This window comes from Hemicordylus capensis, chromosome 11 (assembly GCF_027244095.1).
Source record: "Hemicordylus capensis ecotype Gifberg chromosome 11, rHemCap1.1.pri, whole genome shotgun sequence".
NCBI classification, from domain to species: Eukaryota; Metazoa; Chordata; class Lepidosauria; order Squamata; family Cordylidae; genus Hemicordylus; species Hemicordylus capensis.
Genome location: NC_069667.1, coordinates 2,564,641 through 2,585,438, shown reverse-complemented (window position 1 = coordinate 2,585,438; position 20,798 = coordinate 2,564,641). Strand labels below are relative to the sequence as shown.

Genomic DNA, 20,798 nt, shown 5'->3' with positions numbered 1-20,798 from the left:
ACCGCGGCAAAAAGGCGCTCGGAGAGCCTCTCGAGCTCAGCACCCGGCAGGCCCCGCAGGCCCCCGGCCCTGCTGCTTGGGCCTCAGGGGGGCGCGGAGAGGGTCGGCGGGGGGCGCGATCACTGCGCGACGCCTCCCAGCTTGCCGGGAGAGAGGGGGGTGTCCCCGCTTGGTGGGGCTCACCTCGCTTGGTAGCGCCCCCTCCTTCGGGGAGAACTACATGTCCCAGGAGTCCCTCTCCGTTGCAGGGCGCATGCGCGGCCTCCCGGCAACTTCCGGTGTTGCCGCCATGTTGTTCTTCACCGCCAGCCCCTGAGGGTCAAGAGACGAGAGGAGGCCGTTGCCGAGTGCGTCGGAACCCCCTGCCGGATCCGAGATGCTTTTCCCGCTGGCCAGGAGCGCCCTGGGCCTCACGGGTGAGCCGGGGTGGGGTGAATCGGATCCTCCCCCTCCCCTCCTCCATGAGGACTAGTCTCATGATTCCTCCCTCTTTGCTTCCTCCTTCTCCCCCAGCGCGAGGGGTTTGCTGGAAACCCCGGAGGGAGCCCGTTCTCTAGCTCTCGTCTCCCTTGTCCCGGTTCAGCTGCGCGAAAAGCAAATGAGCTCCAATGCAGCAGTCGAGCAGGGTTGGGTTTAGCGAGTGGGGGCCCATACAAGGAAGCGTGCGTGTGCGAGAGAGAGAGAAAGGGCTAGTGGTAGCCAAGTGGCCAGCAGCCCGAGGTCCTCCGACTGTGGCTGGATTCTAGCTCCCACTCCCAGCTGCCATGCATTGCAATGCAGAGTTCCCTCTCAGGCGTGCGCACAGTCACAAGCTTTCGGATGCCGGCTCCGTTCATTTTAGATCCCGCTCAGCTTCAAGCAGGAAAGCCCCATTCTGAAGGCACGTGTGCCTCGGTCCTGCCGCCCAGAACACATCTCATTCCGCACACAGTTGAGAAAAAGGAGAGCGAACACTGCTCCCCTGTCTGTGCCCGAGGCCTCCTCCTTGGAGCGGGGAGGCTTCCCTAGTTATCCAGGCTTGTAGAACCAGCCACTGACGAGGATGGGCCAGTTGCCCTGGGCAGGGAGGGTAACTTAGGGTGGGGGTGGGGTTCCCTGTCTGTCTCCAGTGCTGGTGGGCTCCCCCAAGGGGGTGAGTTGCCAGGCATGGGTCTCCCTGCTTAGCTCATCATGGCCTTGAGGAGTCTTGTTTGAATCCTGCCAGGAAGCAGTGGCGGCCCTGGCCCTGGCGCTCTCACGGGGAAGTGAAGGGCAGGTGGCGTACATAGGCAGCTGCCATATACTGAGTCAGAGCCCTGGTCCATCTAGTTCAGTATTATCTACCCAGACTGGCAGCGGCTTCTCCAAGGTTCTTTAAGCGCAGCCGCTTGTAGTAATAGTGATGGAAAAGGAGAGGGTGACTTCCACCCTGCACTGCAGCTCTAAGAAGAGGAGAGTCAGTGCTTTAATTTCTTCAAGGCTTAAACCCTGGCTTTAAAAGTCAGCTATATTGTTCTCTTTTCAAGATAACCTGGTTTAAAACTAAATCCGAATGTAATGCAAACAGATGATAATAGCTAGAAGGGTGGTTTTTATTCGGGGAAAGGGCTATAGAGAAAACATTTGGCAGATGACATTTACCATGTTCACCTTTAATGCCTAGTAAGTATCTCATTTCTGTAATTCATAGGAAGCTGCCCTATATTGAGTCAGAGCATTGGTCCATCTTGCTCAGTATTGTCTACCCAGACTGGCAGCGGCTTCTCCAAGGTTGCAGGCAAGAGTCTCTTCCAGCCCTGTTTTGGAGATGCCAGGGAGGGAACTTGGAACCTTTTGATGCTCTTTGATGCTCACACATGTAGTTTCCCATTCAAATGCAAACCAGGGTGGACCCTGCTTAGGAAAAGGGACAATTCATGCTTGTCACACAAGACCAGCCCTCCTCATCTATCCAGGGACTCACTTATCCAGGGATTTGTATCCCACTTTTCCTGACAATGCAATTTAAGGCATTTAATAAATGTATTATTAAAGGCAACGAATAGAAAATAGACTCATTCAGTACTCTTATGTATTATTTGAGTCATAAGTCAAAGAACATCTGCCTTCCATCTCATGGAAGATGCTGATCTGCTGAGCAACTGCTCTTTTGTGGGATTGGGGTTGGTGCTATGTCAAAGTAGATGAGGCTGCATAGAATAAATAGGTCAGAAAGAATTAACTTCTGATGTTGATTCCAGCCAGTACTTGTCTACAAACGTTTGTTACGGCTTGAGGTTGCAACTGGCACTCTATTCAGAAATATTTTGCAGAAATTTCATTGCTGGGTAATAAAATACACAAAAGGGATGCAAGGCCTGGTTCTTGGAATGAACCAACATTAGGAACATAGGAAGCTGCCATATACCAAGTCAGACCACTGGTCCATCTAGCTCAGTATTGTCCACACAGACGGTCAATGGACTGCAGAGTACATAGACTGAACACATTAAATCATTGTGTTCATGGTTGCAACAATGAGTTAGTATGCACTTAATCAATCTCCATGATTATTACAACAAGTTCTGGTAAGAACTAATCTGCCTGTTTTCCTTTCACTATCCTCTTAGTAGATGATCACCATCCTCACAAGTTTGCCCACTTCAGCCTTAAAGGTTCACACGTCCATCATCTTGAATTGGGCTAGATGACTTCATCACAAACTCTGCTGTTGAGCCATCCCTATGTGTCCTTACACCTGTAGCAAATTTGGTTCAAGTTGCTTAGGTGGTTCACATGTTAGCCCACTTGCGCCTCAAATGTTTATGTGTTTGCCATCTTGAAATGGGGTGGATTACATCATCAAACAAATAACATGAAGGATCTGGACTGTGATACGTAAAAATAAAACAACAGATCTGATAGTATAACAAAAACAAAAATACAACTAAATATATAAATTATATTCAAGGTGAAATATAAATGTGTCTAATATAAATAATTCATACAAGTAAATAAGATATAACCAAACAATAGAAATATGAACATAGAACCAAACAGTAGAACAGTGTGATATTTACAAAGTGTGTAAACACAACAGCTTTCCGGTAATATGTACTGTTTCGATAGACTTTTTCAAGTGCTCATAAAAGTTCAAATTGTTCTGCATAAGAAATAATACCTTATACTTCTGTGCTGAATAGATCCTCCCACCACCACCACCTCTATCCAGTGGTTATCCAGAGCCTGTCTCCTCAAAGGTTTCTAACAGAGGAGAAAGGATGAGAACCTTAGATTGAATGGACATATGGTGTGAGAAGACTTGTGGACTCCCATGAAAAAGGATCTATTTAAGTTTACACACTTAGTAAATATTACACTGTTCTGTTCTTGTACATTCATATTTGTATTGTTGATTGGATATTGCATCTTATTTACTTGTATGCATTATTTATATTATACACATGTCTGTTTCACCTTGAATTTAATTTATATATTTAGTTTTATTGTTGTTATGTTGGTGGATTACATCACAACAGCAGGAGAGAGGGCATGCCCTCGGCTCTTGCCTGTGGGCTTCCCAGGTGCATCTTGTGGGCCACTGTGTGAAGCAGGATGTTGGACTAGATGGGCCTTGTTGGGCCTGACCCAGCAGGGCTGTTCTCATGTTAACTCAAGAGAAGGAGGAGCCAGTCTGCTTGGTGGAACTTGGAGACTCCACATGCAATCTGCCTTGACTCCTAAAGTAGACATAAAACTGGTAATTCAGGCTAGCTAGTTTCTTCATTAACTTTGGTTTAAAATGTGGTGTTGAACTTCTCTCTTGCACGCCTTTTCAAATCCAGGCCCTTACCCCTTTGCTAAAACAAGCTACCTTTTGATTTTGGAACTGCTGGTCTATGTCTAGTGTGCCTAATCCCAAAACAGTGCTACTCTTTTAGGCCTAGCTGTTTGGAGCACGTTGGTGTAGCTCTGCGGGTAGCTCTGGGGGTAGCTTGGGATGGCCATTACAATGTACAAAATAAGCAATGCCTTTATTTTGTATAGATGTTTTAAAGCAAGTAGATTTTAAAACTGCAATTGTGTGGGTTTTTTAAGCTCGTGGAATTCAGCGTACTGTGGCAAGAAAAGCTCATCACAAACATGGACCTGATTTTCATGACCAATATGGCAATATTATTCTGCTCAGTGGAACTGTGTTTTGTGTCTCCGTATGGACTTATGTAAGTATTTCAGCTAGAATGAAATTAGTTGTGAAATTAGTTCTCTTGCAAGAAACATTTTTTTCTGGGAAAAGAACCAGCAAAAGCAGGTTGCCCCAAGACAGAATACTGCAGTGAGATGGGTTATTTTGACCATATCTTGCCAGTATTACTACTATTTCACTGATTCCCAGTCCATTTCTGGGTACCACTCATAGAGCTGTTGCTTGCCTATAAGCCCTACATGGTTTGAGGCCCAGGGGCTTGAAGAACCACCTACTGCCATGTTAGCATGACTAGGCACTTAAATCTTCTTCAGAGGCCTTCCTCCATCTGAAGTTTGGAGGGTGGTAGCTGGTAAGAGGGCCTTATTGGTCGCAGATTCTCACTCAAATCTGGAATTTTCGCCTCCTGGTGCCAACAATAACCTCAACAGTACCAGGCAAAAACAGTACTATTTTTCTGGGGGTTTAGCTATCTTGTGGTGGTTATAACTCTTTTTAAAATGCTCTTATGTTCTTCTCTATCTTGTTCTTTCATTGTATTTTTTAATTGTATGCTGCTGGGAGAAGTTTCTCAAGGGTGGTATAAACATATTTATTGTAAATAAATATGTAGGTACACCTACTTAAACTGATAAAACAAACAATTAAAATGGACTTTCCCCAAAGTCTTGTAAAAGCTAAGAAACGAAAAGCTCAGAACAGGAAGTTGAACTAGAAGACCAAAGTCCCTTCAGTACTAAATTCTATGATTCTTTAAGCATAACCGTGATGACTTTCAAAGAAGCCACTATCCAGAATTGAGACTATGCAGTATTGTGTCATAATAAGAAAATGATCTCTCTTGATTTGTTACTTCCAGGATGGAAAGATTTCACCTCTGGTTCATCATTTGCAGGACAAGTTTGCCTCTGAAGTGTAGCATTTAAATATCCACTGTATTTCACAGTTCTGAAATTTGTCCAGTTCTCTAAAGAGAACTGAGTCCACTAAGTAAAAATATAAATTATGCACATAACTATATAAAATGTGGTTCAACTGTGCATACAGTTCTCTTAAAACCGCTTTTAAAATCAAGATTGGGACTCACAATAAGAACTTCATGTACCTTTGGACTTTTGTCCATTCTCTGACTATATGCATGTGTATTGTCTAGCCATGATAGGAAAAAATAGGTGCTAGGTGAAAGTCATGCTTCTAGTATGTCCTTTAAAACGAATAGGGTCTGAAATGTTTTATAATTGTAACTGTTGGAAAATAGGTATCTACTGTGTTTTATTACTGATCTTCTTTCATGCTATATTACTTACAGGTTGTAACACAAACTGGGATTGAGTGGAATCTCTCTCCTGTTGGCAGGGTCACCCCAAAAGAATGGAGAGAGGAATAGAGATGTCATAAGCCTTCCTCTGAAAAGTTGGCAGCAACAGTTAACTGGTCTGAACTTTCATTGAAATGTACCTATGCCATGTGTGTAATGGCATTGTTCACTGTATCTGTGATATAATAAATTTATTTAAAATGATTGATTTCTTCAGTTACATTGTTGTTGTTATTTTTATTATTATATATATTCTTCCTCCAAGGAGCCCAGAGTGGTGTACTACATACTTAGGTTTCTGTTTCACAACAACCCTGTGAAGTAGGCTAGGCTGAGAGAGAAGTGACTGGCCCAGAGTCACCCAGCTAGTCTCATGACTGAATGGGGATTTGAACTCTGGTCTCCCCAGTCCTAGTCCAGCACTCTAACCACTACACCACGCTGGCTCTCAACAAAGCTATTGTTCCTCATAGCTTTGTGTAAAAATGTAGCTTGGTAGTATAGGCTACTAACTATGGTTAACTATAGAGTTTCCCAGTAATCCTTATGAAAAATTTTGTTCTTAAAGGGCAAGAGAATAGCACACTACCAATATGGCATGGTGACTTAACAGATTTGATTGACCTCTTAGTCTAAGCCAGTGGTATCCACTAGCAATCTTGATCACACAAATCTGAGCGATGGTATTCAAGGGGAGTTGTTCCTGAATAAATAAGAATCGTGCTTGGATCAGCGTTAAGAGAGGGACTGCTTCTGTGTTGGCATCTTACTATCCCACTCTAGAGTCCCTCTGCCCTTTCTGGATGGAGGGTGGGACCTGTAACCTAGACAATGACATTGACTGCTAGATCCAGAAGAGTGTGCAGATCACTGGAAGACAGACTCTGTGGGCAGACATCTTCACCACTGGCCAGCCTATCATTCCCTGTGGAAGGAAGAATTGCCAATTCCTAGGGACCAGACAGCTGTACTTCACATGCTATTCTAATAATTGTCTCTGTGCACATATTTTTAGTTGGTTTGGGAGCCAATCATGGATGAAAAGTAGGATATAAAGAGGAAATGCTAAAACAGTTGATCAGGTGGCTTGAAGAACCTGTACAACAGTTAATATGGTTGACATGTTTGCTCTCAATAATGGCAACTTGGCTTCCACATTTTCCTGAGAAAGGCTGGAGAGGAGCAGTATACAAGTACTAAAGTAGGGATATCTCTACTAGAACCAGCCAAAGCCTTGAGTAATAAGCTTTTGGGTGCTGCAGTAGAGAGTTGCAGATTTTGCAGCTGCTTGCTGCAAATCCATCCTGCTGAAGAGTTCTACAGAACCCCCAAACATCTTCGTCAACACTTGTGAACCTATTAAATGTATGAATATATTATGGGGCGGGGGATCCATAGGGAACTGGCAGTGGCCCGCTAGATACTTCAACTAGGCCCCCAAGAGGCTGCTGCTGATTTATTACAGCAGGTTAGGAAGCAGCACCGCATCTTCTTGCTCCGCCTCCACACTTCCTGGAAGCGGAGCCACGTGACGCGTGTCCCTTCCCGTTATCGCCGTGCTGCAGGGCGGAAAGGGGCGGGGGCGAGTCGCGCGCGTGATGACGCAGGGAAGCGGGTAGCAACGGTCGCTGGGCGGGGGCGGGGCCCTGCCTGAGGGGACGGGCGGCCCTCCTCGCTCGCTGCCCTGCCCGCCCGGCGCCTTCGGAGCGCGAGAGGCGGATCAGGCCGGACTCGCAGGACTCGGGGAGCCGCCGTGGCGCCGGGCTGAGTGAGGCGGCGAGCCGGAGAAAGGCTCACGAGGTGAGGAGGGGAAGGCACTCTGCTTGTGCTCAGAGGCGCCCTTGCTCGGGTCCGCCAGGCAGCCTCTGGGGCCTCGGCCGTGCGGCGTCGAAAGAGAAAGTCGCTCTGTGCATGCTTAGAGGCGCCGGCGCCGCCCCGCTTCGTGTCTAGAACCGGTGGCCGCCCGAGTTGGCTCCTCCTGGGGGGGCTTGCGCCCCCAGCCGCCCTGTCACAGCCGGGGGGGGGATTGGGAGGGGAAGGGGATCCGCCGCCGCCCGCTGGAGTCTTCTCCTGGGAGGGGCTCCTGGCTCACTAGGGAGATGCTGCTGCTGCTGCTGCTTCGTGTGATGGAGGACAGGGAGGGAAAGGATCTGCCACTCACGAAGAACTTGTTTCTTTGGTAGGTTCGGTGAGATATAGAGAGCGGATCCTTCTGCTTCCTGAGCTAAAGCGGTAGGAAGCTGCCATCTACTGAGTCAGGCTCTTGCTCCATCTAAGCTGCAGGCAGGAGTCTTTCTCTGCCCTATGCTGGAGATGCTGCCAGGGAGGAAACATGGACCCTTCTGCATGCAAGCAGACAGGTGCTTTCCCCGTCCCTTAAGGGGGAATATCTTAATCACAGTGGTCACACATCAAGTCTCCCATTCAGATGCAAACCAGGGAAGACCCTGCTTAGCAAAGGAGATAATTCACACTCCCCTCCCTTCATTATCCTCCCATGAGACAATGAGGTGGGTCATTGTGAGCTTGATGTTTCTTGTACCATGTTAAAAACAACAGCACACAGTGTGAACTTTTGCTGGGAAGATCTCACTGAAAGTACTCAAGCAAAGATGATTATATGGAGTGGAACATGGGCCCCGATCCAAAGAACTGTACTCTAGTTCTGCAAACCCTAATAGTGAGGGGTGTGTATGTGTGTGTAATTTTAGACTTCTCTTTCTCAGAGAGCAGCTCTCATTCATATATGCCAAACTGTTCGTTAGTGTAAATGGCAGAAGTCTGCTATTCAAAGAAGAAAGCAAAATATACCACTGGACTTGCTCTTTGGATCCTAGCCTTTGTGTGGAGATAATTTACAGACAGTTTATCATTCTATCTCTCCTTCCTCTCCACACACTGTTGCTGCTTGTCTTGGTTTTTCTTTTTTCCTATTCTGCTGATTAACATGATTCCAATCAATCTTAATGCTAATATGATTGCTTTCCTTCATTCAAAGTAACTTGGATGTGATGAAACAAGCAGTGGTTGAAGCAAGAGGATTACCTAATGCTTTGGAATAGTATCAGTAAGCAGAAGGTAAAATAAAAGGCAAAGTAGCATAAATAAAAGGGGTTGTGGTAGAATAAGTCATCTGCAAATTATCTCCATGCAAAGGCCAGGATCTTAAGAGCAATTTTAGGCAACCCCAGTGGTACTCTTTATTCCCATCTCCCACCCTTGCTTTTTAAATAGTAAACACAGCCATCCATTCCTTATCACAAGCTGCTTTGGAAGCATCTGCCACTTTACAAAAACAAACAACCTGCCATATGGAATGAGAGATTGCTCTTTGAAAAACAGAATTTCCAAATTCCCACCACTGCTGGGGTTTGCGAGACCAGAGTGAAGTTCCTTGGATCCTGGTGCAAAATAAATGTAACAAAGAAGTGATTTGGTTAAACCTGAGGATTATTGAGCACTAAATGGGTAAACGGGGTGAGCTGATTCGAGTAGGAGGTACACCTGTATATTTATGTATGATGGGTGATTGATTGATTAAGTGCTTTCAGGTTGATGTTGACTCTTCCCGATCACATAGATAGATTCTCTTCAGGATGATCTGTCTTCAACTTGGCCTTTGAGGTCTCTCAGTGGTGCATTCATTGCTGTGAATGATGGGTGATAGCTAAATAAATTTTCAGGAAGGCTAAAAAAAATGTGTTTCTTCTCCACCTCCTTTGTGAATGACTTTGAAAATAAAATTTCCAATGGAGTAATTTATTTTCCTTTTTAGCTGAAATATTGTATCATATTTGAGACCAAATTCTGCAATACAAACAGGGCACTTGGTGATATTAATTATAAGGTCTTGGGGGAGGGGGCAGCAATTGCTTTCAAGTATCTAGGATCACCTTTTTCTCTCTGTAGCAGGACAGCTACTGTGTCTAAACCAAAGTACATGAAATCATCATGTATTCCCCCCCCCCCATTTATCCAGTCTCCATTTTTCTTACCTTCCTCTGTTGTCTCCCTTGTGTTGAGGGGGCCTAGCCTGTCGTTACATTCTTTGTAAAGCACTGTGTACGTGGATGGCACATTCATTATAGTATGTTGCTGCTTTGTTTGTTTAGGAATTGTGGCAGTGTCTAACATCAAGTAGGGAACAGGCAAAATGAAAGCTAGTATCATGGAATTTACTCTCTCTCTCTTTCTCTCTTTCTTCTTCTTCTATTGTTTCTCTTATTTCCCCTTGGTTAGTGCATTCTGTGCTTGTGTGTGTTTTGGTCTTTTGAGACTAATCTCAAAACTAAACTGCTCCTTTTGTGCTGTCCAGCACCATAATTAAGGTTCTTGTGTTGCATTCTCTCCTTTAATGCTTAGGATGGTGAGATTTGTTTCGCCATAAGGTGCAGGATGGGAAAAGGCAGAAGTGCTGAATGGAATCTAGGGACAAAAGCACTTCTTACATGCTGTTGGTTTCCATGCAGATGAGATGAGGTATACTTGCGATTTTCTGGCTGGCACCCATGCTTTGTAGGGAGCTTATTATGTGAGTCACTAAGAAGAAGAAAGATCTATAACGCAGTGAACAACACAAATTTTTGTAAAGTCATTGGGTGAAATCGAGCACAGATGCATCTCAGTCTTAATTTATTTGGAAGTCAAAATACTGGGAGTTGCTGCTTCTGTGTACTTTCTTCAATTAGAGTCTTATGATGTGCATAGTATGTAAGGAGACAAAATACTTCAATCGTAGTTGTGCTTATATTAGAGTTGTAGACTAGATAATTTTTGGTAACTTGATGTCTTCATTTATGTCCTGCATCTGTATAAGCTTCCACTTTTAAGCTCAAACAATACACAACAAAACAGAACTTGTGGCTCTCACTGAAGAGGTCAGTATTTAATCTTGTTTAGGGTGTGGTGTGCTTGACCTTGAGGGATAATCCTTGCATATCTAGTTTTTTCACTGTAACTAAGTTGTATACTTGTATAAGCACCTGGCAGTAAACACCAGAAGGTCGCTTAAATTAGTTTGAGTGGTGAAATGTGGTGGAAAATAGTCCAAATAAGCACTTCCATAATTATTATTAATTTGCCTGGTTTGTAAGCTTATGTCTGCTGCTATAGCACTAAATATGTAGCTTGTGAAGCAATTTTAAAATAGGCTAGGGGCAGCTTTGGGGCCATTTTGTAGTATACTGGCCAGGCCTCAGCACAAACTTGTACAAGCAGACGTCAAACATTTAAGGATAGAAATAGTTGCAGTCAAACCACAAAAGTATGAAGAAACAGCTAAGATGGCATAACAGGTATAAATAACCACAGGCTGAGAAAGAGACACAAAGAACTGTTAGGAAGATTGTTCCATAGTAAATGTTTAGTATAATTCTGTGCATGCACCCCAAGCCCTTGTCAACTTACAGATTTGTATTCAGTTAAGAACAATGCAGTCTCTCTATTGCAGATACATTTTTCCTGTTATCAAAGCAGTGATTCAAAAACCTTGTAAAATTATTAACTAGTACTTTTATTATCTCCCTAATCAGTGCTGCAAGTAATGACACACCAGGTGTGACAAAACTTAGTTTGAGAACTATGAGATGATGAATTTATAAATGAAGCCTTACTTTTGGCTCAATTAATAAAATATGATGCCTGTTGTATAGGTGAGCATCAGTCAATAGTGGCTCGTGCTAACAAGCCAGGGAGGCTTCAAAGGTGGCACAGTGGCCTCTGATTCCTGGCAGCAATTTGGGTTGCTCCTCTCCCCTCCGCCCTTGCCCAAACTGCACTGCCTGCAGACTGGACATTACCTGAGGAATGGCCAGCCTACAGGCAGCACAGGAGATGGAGCAACCAGAGCTGCCTCCAGGAAACAGAGGCAGCTGCACCCCGCCCCCCCCCCGGCTTGTTAGGATGGGCCGCTACCGATACCAGCTGATTCTTAAATCTGGGGGTGTTGGGGTTGCTGATATGTGAAATGGTTCCTTACAGCAGTACAGCGAACTGGGAGTCATGATCCAGAGCTGACCTGTACAACTCCTTTGCCCATCAAGCTGAACACAGTGAATAAAACAGGTGTTATCACCTGCAAGTTATTGAAAGTCCTTTGGTTTGTGCAGCCTTGGACAGACAGGCAACAAAAACAGAAGGCTTATCGAGTCCTTAGTGGGTCACGGTTTGTGCAGGAGGAAACTCTGCTTGACACTCGAAGCAGTGTCACTTGCTCCTACCAGTTCTGTGTTGGCTGCACCTCTCTTTTATAATATGATTTCTCATTTCTAAGGAGGAAATAGTTCATTAAAGCAGGGCTAGGTTGGGTTTGATTGGCTGTGTTGCAAGAGCGATGACTTGTCTCTGTGGCAAATGATAGAGAGTGTGTTTCACGCCATAGCAAATTTCAAGAATACCTTAGCTGTGTTGTAGACATAGTGGCTGGCAGCCTGGCTAAATTTGCCTGGGGAAATCCCATTGAAATTAAAAGGACAAGTTAGGCATGCCGAACTTGTCATTTTAATTTCATTGGGACTTCCTTGAGTAGGTTTTGTCAGGCTGTCAGCCAGTATTTTCAACTGGGAAACAATGCTATTCGTGGTCACCGAGAGAATAATATGTAGAACCTTTTGGTGTGCTATAACTTGAGTGTGCACACATATGTTTCATTGCCCTTGGAAGGGTTCCTTTTTCCTTTTGAAAACAGTACAAAAATGGTATTCTCTTAATGCACACATTTCTTTTAAAATGATGCCTCATAATAAAGTAGTCAGGTGTAGAAGTACCGGTGCACTTGAGAATTAAATTGTGTTTTAAAATAACAAAAAGTGATGAGTAAGTTGAATACTATTTTAGATCTGGAACTAAGTAAGATATTGTCTTAAATTCATCACTTTATAGAAATACCTGTTACTAAAATGGTGTGACTATTCATATAAGAATGCGTCGTAGTACATAAGAACAGCCCTGCTGGATCAGGCCCAAGGACCATCCAGTCCAGCATCCTGTTTCACACAGTGACACACCAGATGCCTCTGGGAAGCCCACAGTGGAGGGCATGCCCTCTCTCCTGTTGTTGCTCCCCTGCAGCTGGTATTTGGAAGCATCTTGCCTCTGAGGCTGGAGTATGTTCTGTGCTTTTCCCATGGCCTGTCCTGGCTTTGCTCTTGCTGTGTTAATTTAACAAATGTGAATTGGCTCTTAGTTTGTCTGGTGGTTTCCCTAATGGTCTTGAGAACAACAAAGGGGCTGTGTCTGCTGGTGTGTCATGAGAAGGTGGTGTGGAAGTTTGGAGAGAGTAGGCAGCTTCAAGTTATCACTTCAGAGGTGGTGAATGAAAAACAGTTCATGTGCTCAACAGCCATCTCATCCTTTTAGTGAAAAAAGAAGTCCATTACATTTAAAACAGAAATGGACACTCTTGAGGTATGCCTGATTCACAGGTATGGGTGACCGAAAGACTTGCTTTCCTGACTCTTTTATCATGTCCAACCTTTTAGAATCCTTATAGGTGAAGAATGTATTACAGAAAAGGGGCAGAATACAGAGATCCATGGCATGGACCCTGGTTTTGTGTGACCCCAGGGGCTTTGGACTTGTGTTTCTTTGTGGTCGGTCTCTTCCCCACCATCACCCCTATGCCATTTGGCAAGCACTTCAGTGCATGCTTCTGCTTGTCTATTCAGAAGCAAGCCCCATGGAGTGCAACAGAGCTTTTCCCCAGATAAGTGTGTTGCAGTCTTCGAGTTTCCAAAGAAGTTTTTGAGGAGAGTTTCAGCAGTAAACACGACCCTTAGGGCTGCTGTTCAAAGACACAAACACTTTAAAATCCCACTGCTTCTATGCAGCCTTCCCTTGGGTGGCACCCAAGGTGCCTCTTTGGATCCCAGCCAACATATGCTGAGTCAAGAACTCACACTCTGCTTGGTTTATGTGAACTCTGTGGGTGTTGGTGCTTGCCGGAAATCTAGAATCAGTTCGTAAGGAGGGAAGTTCAGAGTGCTAAGTCCAGGGGAGCTGAGCTGCAAGCCGTGTCTGTCTAGCTCCTTGCAACCGTCCAGCGAGGCAAGATGGTAAGCTGCTAATGAACTTGGACTTCATAATTGCTGCTCTTCATACCATTTCTTTATTTTGAATACTGCTGCATTATTGTGTGTGTGTAGTTTCCACGTTGTTCTTTTCCCTGGTTATCAAGTTGTAGTTTTCATTAGTAATTCAATGTCAGTGAGGAAGCAAGGAGTTCATATTCTTGCATATTATTTGCCAGGAGGAATGCCAACCTTGACTTACTCTAAGAATGAGGTGTAGAATTAATATTTGCAGAAAAATCAAGAAACAATATCTTTTTGTTGTCTCATGGAAAAGCTTAAAGAGCATCATGTACAAAAACCCATGGATGCATCACAGCTTGGCTCTTCCTCTTTCCATTATTTAGACCTATTTATCCAAAGATCTGTCTTTTGTTATGCACTTGCACCTGCTGGTTAATTGCCACCTAAAATTATTGTTTTGTGTCTGTATTGGCAATAGGGAGATCATCTTTACTGAAATTGTTTTGTGACAAACATGTTTTTGAAGCAGCAGGTAAAGATGAAATCCTAAAAGGCTTGTTTTGTTTTGTAGACACACCTTTTTTTTTTTTTAAAGACAGAGTGATGAGGAAAGAAGAGAGAGCAGAATGCAGCTTCCTCACTCTTAAGCCGTCTTTGCCTCAGGCCTGTACCAAAGCATCAGCAAGCTGAGATTTAGGCGGGTTTCAGAGGTTGTGCTGGTATACACAAGACTTGCCCCACCTCCCTTTCCATACTCTGGGAGCACGCAGTCTGAGAGCATGTGATGCAGCCACGTTGCTGAAGCCAAGCACGACTAGGTCTGGGCAGTGCCTAGATGGGAGACTGCCTGGAAGCTCCATTTTGCACTATGGGGTTAGTCCTGTTTGTGACCTGCCGAGTGCCATTCGCGTGCAAGGCACTAAGCAGTGACAAGCCAAGACCCCCTGTCCCAGTGAGCTCGCAATCACAAGACGACCGAGGAAGGGCAGAGAAGTGGGGGTGATGATGGACTAGAGAAGAAGATGTGGTCGTCTCATGTTCACAAACAGAAGCTTAACATTTTGAGGAAGCATTTTCTATAAAGACAGCAGAAAAATGTAGACTGTAACATGCTTGAAGCTGCCGTCTGTCGTCTTTTGCTTAACATGTCCTATTCTTGTCCTCGGAGTCTGGTTCACGTGATTGTGGTGCTTTACGTCGGTTCTGGAAAGAAGGGCTTCTGTATGAACATGGGAAGCTGCCTTGGACTGAGCCGAACCCTTAGGAACATAGGAAGTTGCCATATACTGAGTCAGACCACTGGTCTGTCTTGCTCAGTATTGTCTACCCAGACTGGCAGCAGTTTCTCCAAGGTTGCAGGCAGGAGTCTCTCTCAGCCCTATCTTGGAGATGCTGCCAGGGAGGGAACTTGGAACCTTCTGCTCCCAGAGCGGATCCATCCCCTATGGGGAATATCTTACAGTGCTCACACTTCTAGTCTCCCTTTCATATGCAACCAGAGCAGACCCTGTTTAACTAAGGGGGCAAGTCATGCTGGCTACCACAAGACCAATTGTCTCCTTTCTGACTGTTAGAGTCTGTCCCAAATACATACATCTGGCCACCTGAGATCCTTTTAACTGAAAATGCCAAGGGTTGATCTTGGCACCTTGTCATCCACAAGGTGTGCACTTCCCCCCCCCCAGAGTACAGAAATTGGACTGAGGTATGGCAGCTCACCGATTGCAGGAATGATTTATTTCGGTTCAGTAGCAAAAGTTCCTGTTTAGTCTGATCACGGGTGATTTTGCAAACTAAAGTTTCTTAGGAACTTTATCTGTAAGCGCGGCTGTGCTTCTGCTTTTTCTCCTGGGAACTTGTACCATTTTAAAATGTGTCTGTATCTTTGTTCCTTATTTAATGTTCCCACTCCAAAGTTCATACTGTTTTCAAGCTGACAAGCATGGCTTCAGCCACCTGTTTCCTAATGACCTGGTGCTGTCCGTTCTGGAATTATTGTAAACAAGGGCTTGGTCACATGAAATGTGGATTGCAGAGGTAATTGTATGTTCCACTTTTGTTATTTGGGTCAGTCTTCCAAAGACTGCAGCATAAAGGAGACGGTACAGTATTGGCCCGCCTCTCTCTTTGCTAGTGGGCTTTTGGGGAAAGGTGCAAGCTGCTCTGTCCCTGAGTAGTGTCGCTGCCGTGTACTCCCTCTAGGCACACCATCCATTCACTTTTATACACAAAAGTCGGAACTGGTCAAAAGGCACTTTGCATAGGAACACCAGGGGCTGGGCTCTGAGGTGGTAGAAGTTGGTGTTTGTTTTGGGTATAAAATATTACATTTGTACCCTTGGAGTTTGTGTTATGATACCTTAAAATAAACTACGTTTGGAGCTTGTGTTGTCACCCTTTTAAATAAGCCATTTTCGTGAGTGTGTGCATCTGCAAAACACTTCCTGCATGCAGGGGTTTGTTGGCTCTTTATCCTGCATCATCAGTGTGCACGATGCACTTCACAGAGTTTCACAGACCAAGAATTCCTTGCCTCTGCATGGTGTGTTCACTCTTGATCTTGACCCTGGAAGACAGCCGAGAAAACTCAGCCCCTATGCTACACAAGCTGTGGCACTTGCTTTCGGGAGTCTTTCTACCAGTCATCCTTTGCCTATACTTTGACAAGTATAAATGCCATTCCATGAGCTCTTTCGTTTGTGCCACTATTTCCTTTGCATCTTTCAGGAATGTGAAGCTGTCTGCAGAATGGATCCGACATCAGGTGCCAGAGTGGTCGTGGTTGGTGTGGAGGGGATGACGTGCAATTCTTGTGTGCAAACCATTGAACAGCATATTGGGAAGATGGATGGAGTGCAGCACATGAAAGTAAGTAATCTTTCCACACTGGATATGGTTACCAGGTCAAGGTCTAGAGAGGATATTGGATGGGAGGGAAGGATGGGAATTTTGCTCACAGCCAACTGCCATGATCTGCCTTAGGCCTAACCATTTGCCTAGAAATTTTTCCTTGGGTGGGTGGCGCTGTGCGGGCTCTTCTTGTCTTAAAAAACGCTTGCGTTGCAACAGCAGTTTCAAGCAGGGCCTGGAAGTGCTGAGAAGCACAATTGCAGCAGCTGGGTGCTGCCGAGTGCCATTTCTTTTAAGTCTGTGATGAGCCTGCCTCACACGAAACTCCGAGAAGTGACATTTGGTAGCGCCCAGCTGCCGTGATTGTTCTCTGCACTTTGGAGAGTTGCTGGTGTGGTGAAAAAGTTGTTTCAAGCCAAAAAGACGCCCTCCCTCCCCACAGCACCTGAGAGCAGCAGGCAAATACAGTTGATGGGGGCCGAGCTGTTTTGGATGACTTACTAGCTCTCCATATCTGTTCTGTGCACCACCTTCTGGGGTTTCGTGCCGCTTAGGGTGACCGCTTGCCCCCACTTGGAAACCTTATTTTAAAGGACAGGGGAAAGAGGATGTGTGCGCTGTTCTTTCAGAGAGCTTGCAGTTTGGTCATTTGGTGTACAATTGATTTACTTGCAATTAATGTTACCTTAACCAGAGGCAGAGCAGAGTAGCTATGATACTTAAAGAGATTACGTTAGTGTAATTGGATCAGGGTGGTGGCTTCCTGGTTGTATCTTGCCTAAGGAAAACATACAATTTGTAAGTAATGTAATGGGCTTTTGCATGGTATTGGTTTGCCTTTTAGAAATTGAGATCTGGGGAGAAGATTCCAGCCTGTTGGGTGCAAATTAGATTTGGACCATTGGTCCCATCTGATGTAAAGGGCTAGTGACGTTAGCGAGACGGATGCTAAAAGTTCACAGAATGTTCTGCTGCTTGTCACTTATGGGATCCTTGCTCTGTATCTTGCCTAGCGAAGTCCTGAGTAAACATCACTGTTGCCAAAGGACGGGGCTCATGTTCCGGCTAAGAAGAAAATAGCTAGAGGAACCAATTTTCTGGTATTGATATACGTGTGCTGTTTCAGTTACTTGGAGGTAGTTTGTCATGCACACGGTTGCTGCTTTTCTAGGGAACAACAGTCTACCAGTTACAGGCCTCAAAATGCTTTTGAAAAGCAGGGGTTTCTTGATTCAAAGCTGATATGTGTTTTGTTTTAGCCTAGCTAACTAGATTTCTGCACATAACTGCTAGAGATTAGTAGAATCTGGGCTATCAGAATTGTATGTGGACTGTAATATATCACCAGATGATAAATATATACTGTATTATTGTATGTGGGATTCTGAAGTCGCCTGGCTGCTTCTATTGTGATCATCTTGTAGCCAGTCGTCTTGTTTTACAGATAAATCCGAGTTAATTTGTGGTTTCATGGGGACAATCTTACACTTCCTTCTCAGCTGAGTGATTTCACTGTGCAGGGTGTCACTATAATAGGACAAAGCTGCCTGATATGTTAATGCCATCTGAAGGAGATTTTAATCTTGGTTTGGCTAAGTGTCTGATGTTTTTTCCCTTCTCCATCTCAACAAGGTTTCATTGGAAGACAAAAATGCCACCATTATTTATAACCCCAAGCACCAAACTCCAGAATCACTACGAGAAGCTATAGATGACATGGGGTTTGATGCAGCTCTTGCTGATAAAAACCCACAACTCGTTTTATCGGACACTCTTTTCTTTACAATCCCTGCTCAGTCAACTTTAACATGTGAACACATCCGTACCAACCTCCTGAAGACTAAGGGCATCTTGGATGTGAAAAACTCTCCTGACAAAAAATCTCTCGTAGTAACATTTGTGTCTTCTATTGTAAATGGGAAGGAGATCAGTCGGATGATTCCAGGATTAAATTCAGATAGCACAGCAATGCATGAGCAAAATCCAGGAACGTCTGAAGATGTGAATGTATCCCAAACCAGTGATGCTGTGCTGAGGATGAGGGTGGAGGGGATGACCTGTCATTCCTGCACAAGCACCATCGAAGGGAAGATTGGCAAGCTGCAAGGTGTCACGCGGATCAAAGGTAATTAATGGTGATTAAGAGTTCGTGTTTAAACCTTCCAGGTTTTTCTTGCCATCATTTTTCACCAGTTCTCAGGATCAAGACCCCTTAGCTATTATCCCTTCATGTAACTAAACCTATGTTACTGAACTGGATATGCATTCTTCAGCTGTTTGTCTTCACCTCCCTCTTACTCCTCTTGCTCTTTAGATTAAAATTCTAATCTCCCCGGGTGCTGTGCCCTGGTCTCTTGCGGGTGAGGTGGCCTTTTTCTGCCCAGAGAGGGAAGAGCGATATCAGTAGGCAGGCACAGGCTCAGCTGTCAGTAGCAGAACTGCATAGGCCAGCAGAGGGTCAAGGCTTCCTATAATGCTTCTCCTTCTTGGTCATGTGACTCATTTTGTAGCATTGGCCGCTGTGCTTTTTCTGTCTGACCTTTCTTATGTAGACAAGAGGATATTTTTCCAGGGCTTGCTGTAATGGTTGCATTGAGCTACCGACATGGAGGCAAAAACTACCTGCAGAGTATCTCTCTCTCTTTTCAGATCAGCAAAGGTTTTAAGTGGAATATCATGGGTGGGGGAAAGCACTTAACACATTTCTCCATTTATCTTCTAGTATCACTGGATAATCAGGAAGCTGTGGTGGTGTATCAGCCTCATCTTATCACATCGGAGGAAATAAAAAACCAAATTGTAGCGGCAGGCTTCATGGCATCGATAAAGAAACAACCTAAACCCCTCACACTAGGTGCTATTGATGTAGACCGACTGAAGAACACGCAAACCAAATGCTCGGAAAGAGCTTCTCAAGGAAGTCCTGAGCACGTGCTTAATTTAAAGACTGTCGTATTCCGGGTTGATGGCATGCACTGTAATTCATGTGTCCTCAATATTCAGCGTAGCATAGCAACACTCCCCTCAGTAAAGAGCATAGACGTTTCTTTGGCGGAAAAATCTGCCACTGTGAAGTACAACCCCAGCCTAATCAGCATCGATGCACTGAGAAGAGCCATAGAAGCAGTATCTCCAGAGACTTTTCAGGTCAGCCTTCTTGATGGACATGAAATTGCTGAGTTCCTGAACACCCCCACATCTCCAGTGAAATCTCCTCTGAGAGCAGCCAACAGCTCCAGTCACCCGCTGATGCACGTTACTGTGCTAAATGTAGAAGGCATGACCTGCAATTCCTGTGTGCAGTCCATCGAGGGAGTCATTTCCCAAAAACCAGGTGTGAAGTCTGTCTGTGTGTCACTTCTGAATCGCAATGCAATGGTAGAGTATGACCCTGTGCTGACTTCTCCAGAGGACTTAAAAAACTCCATTGAGGACATGGGTTTTGACGCATCCTTAACAGGTAATGCTATCCTAAATATCTTTGTGTGGACTCTAAAGGGCAAATGCAGTTGTCCTTTGGGAGTTACTATTCTGAGGAGGGGATTCTGCAGAGCCACAAAGTGCCTACTTGTCTGCTTAGTGTTGATTCTGAGGTAGCCCAAGCAAGAGGCAAAATGAAGCAGCTACCTCAAGAGGCAGGGTTTGAGTATCCTTAAGGGAAACCCAGTGGGAGAAAGGTCTGGCCTATGGGGTATAATCCAGCAAGAGGTCCTTCAGCACAAACTCCACTGAAACTCATAGGAGGCTGGGTAAGGAGTGGGCAGGCTGAAAGAACTCAAGTTCTTTCTGGGTTTTCTGAAATCTCAGCAAATAGCTGAAGTGCATGACCCTTCATCTGCCCGTCTTCCCAAGCAAAAATCCCCTGGTGGGCAGGAATAACAAGTGAGGAGGACACAGGAGAGACTCTTGATGTATGACAGTGACTAGAAATGATGTTTCTGAGTGATGGTGTTGCTTGCCAGGAAGCATGGGATTTGTTGTCTTCTCTGCCTCCTGAATTTGGGCCCTGCTCAGAATAGGATGATGCTTTTCAAACTGGGGGAGTTTGTATTTTGAGTTCCCTCAATTGTGAATTCATCTCCATCCTTGTGAAATTGATGTGGTTAATGTTTGCTAGACTATAGTTGCTGCACGGGCTGTTAAAATATTTTGTGATCTATGTCTTTCTGTTCCCAGTACCACTAAGCAAAGAACCTGTGGTGCTAATAGCTCAGCCATCACTGGAAAAGCTGGTAGAATCTCAGGACAATAAACTTTCCAAAATGGAAACTCGCTCCAAGTTATCACCAGTCCACCAGAAGCAGGATTCCAATGCACCATCCAAGTGCTACATTCAGGTCACTGGCATGACGTGCGCTTCCTGTGTGGCAAACATTGAAAGGAACCTGAAGAGAGAAGATGGTGAGAGATGCTTTGCAAAACTGATTTAAGTTCT

General features: G+C 44.8%; 2 protein-coding genes across 6 annotated transcripts in view; both read left to right on the top strand.

The window, feature by feature from the left end:
- The first annotated feature begins 257 nt into the window (after window positions 1-257).
- LOC128335741 (cytochrome c oxidase subunit 7B, mitochondrial) lies at window positions 258-5,687 on the top strand. The gene is made up of 3 exons (XM_053274453.1): window positions 258-416; window positions 4,057-4,181; window positions 5,475-5,687. Exons 1-3 carry the CDS (start codon window positions 377-379, stop codon window positions 5,550-5,552), a joined length of 243 nt encoding a protein of 80 aa, XP_053130428.1. The 5' UTR covers window positions 258-376; the 3' UTR covers window positions 5,553-5,687.
- A 1,394-nt stretch (window positions 5,688-7,081) lies between these two features.
- The window catches only part of ATP7A (ATPase copper transporting alpha), a 38,326-nt gene continuing 24,609 nt past the window's right edge, over window positions 7,082-20,798 (top strand). For 3 of the 5 annotated variants that reach the window (XR_008311643.1, XM_053273960.1, XM_053273958.1), the window contains exons 1-5: window positions 7,082-7,283; window positions 16,241-16,381; window positions 17,996-18,488; window positions 19,086-19,823; window positions 20,540-20,764. Coding sequence is in view for 4 of the 5 variants with exons in the window: in XM_053273960.1 (XP_053129935.1) it covers window positions 16,262-16,381; window positions 17,996-18,488; window positions 19,086-19,823; window positions 20,540-20,764 (1,576 nt within the window). In the remaining variant the exon portion in view is untranslated. Of the gene's footprint in view, window positions 7,284-7,634; window positions 7,663-16,240; window positions 16,382-17,995; window positions 18,489-19,085; window positions 19,824-20,539; window positions 20,765-20,798 lie in introns of those variants that run through there. The other 2 variants (XM_053273961.1, XM_053273959.1) reach the window with 2 other exon arrangements.

What these genes read in the sequence shown, in the direction of transcription:
- LOC128335741 (XM_053274453.1), top strand. Translation starts at nt 377, where the DNA reads ATGCTTTTCCCGCTGGCCAGGAGCGCCCTGGGCCTCACGG. An exon ending in GAGCGCCCTGGGCCTCACGG is followed by an intron (nt 417 to 4,056) that starts GTGAGCCGGGGT and finishes GGGTTTTTTAAG; the next exon opens with CTCGTGGAATTCAGCGTACT. An exon ending in GTGTCTCCGTATGGACTTAT is followed by an intron (nt 4,182 to 5,474) that starts GTAAGTATTTCA and finishes TATTACTTACAG; the next exon opens with GTTGTAACACAAACTGGGAT.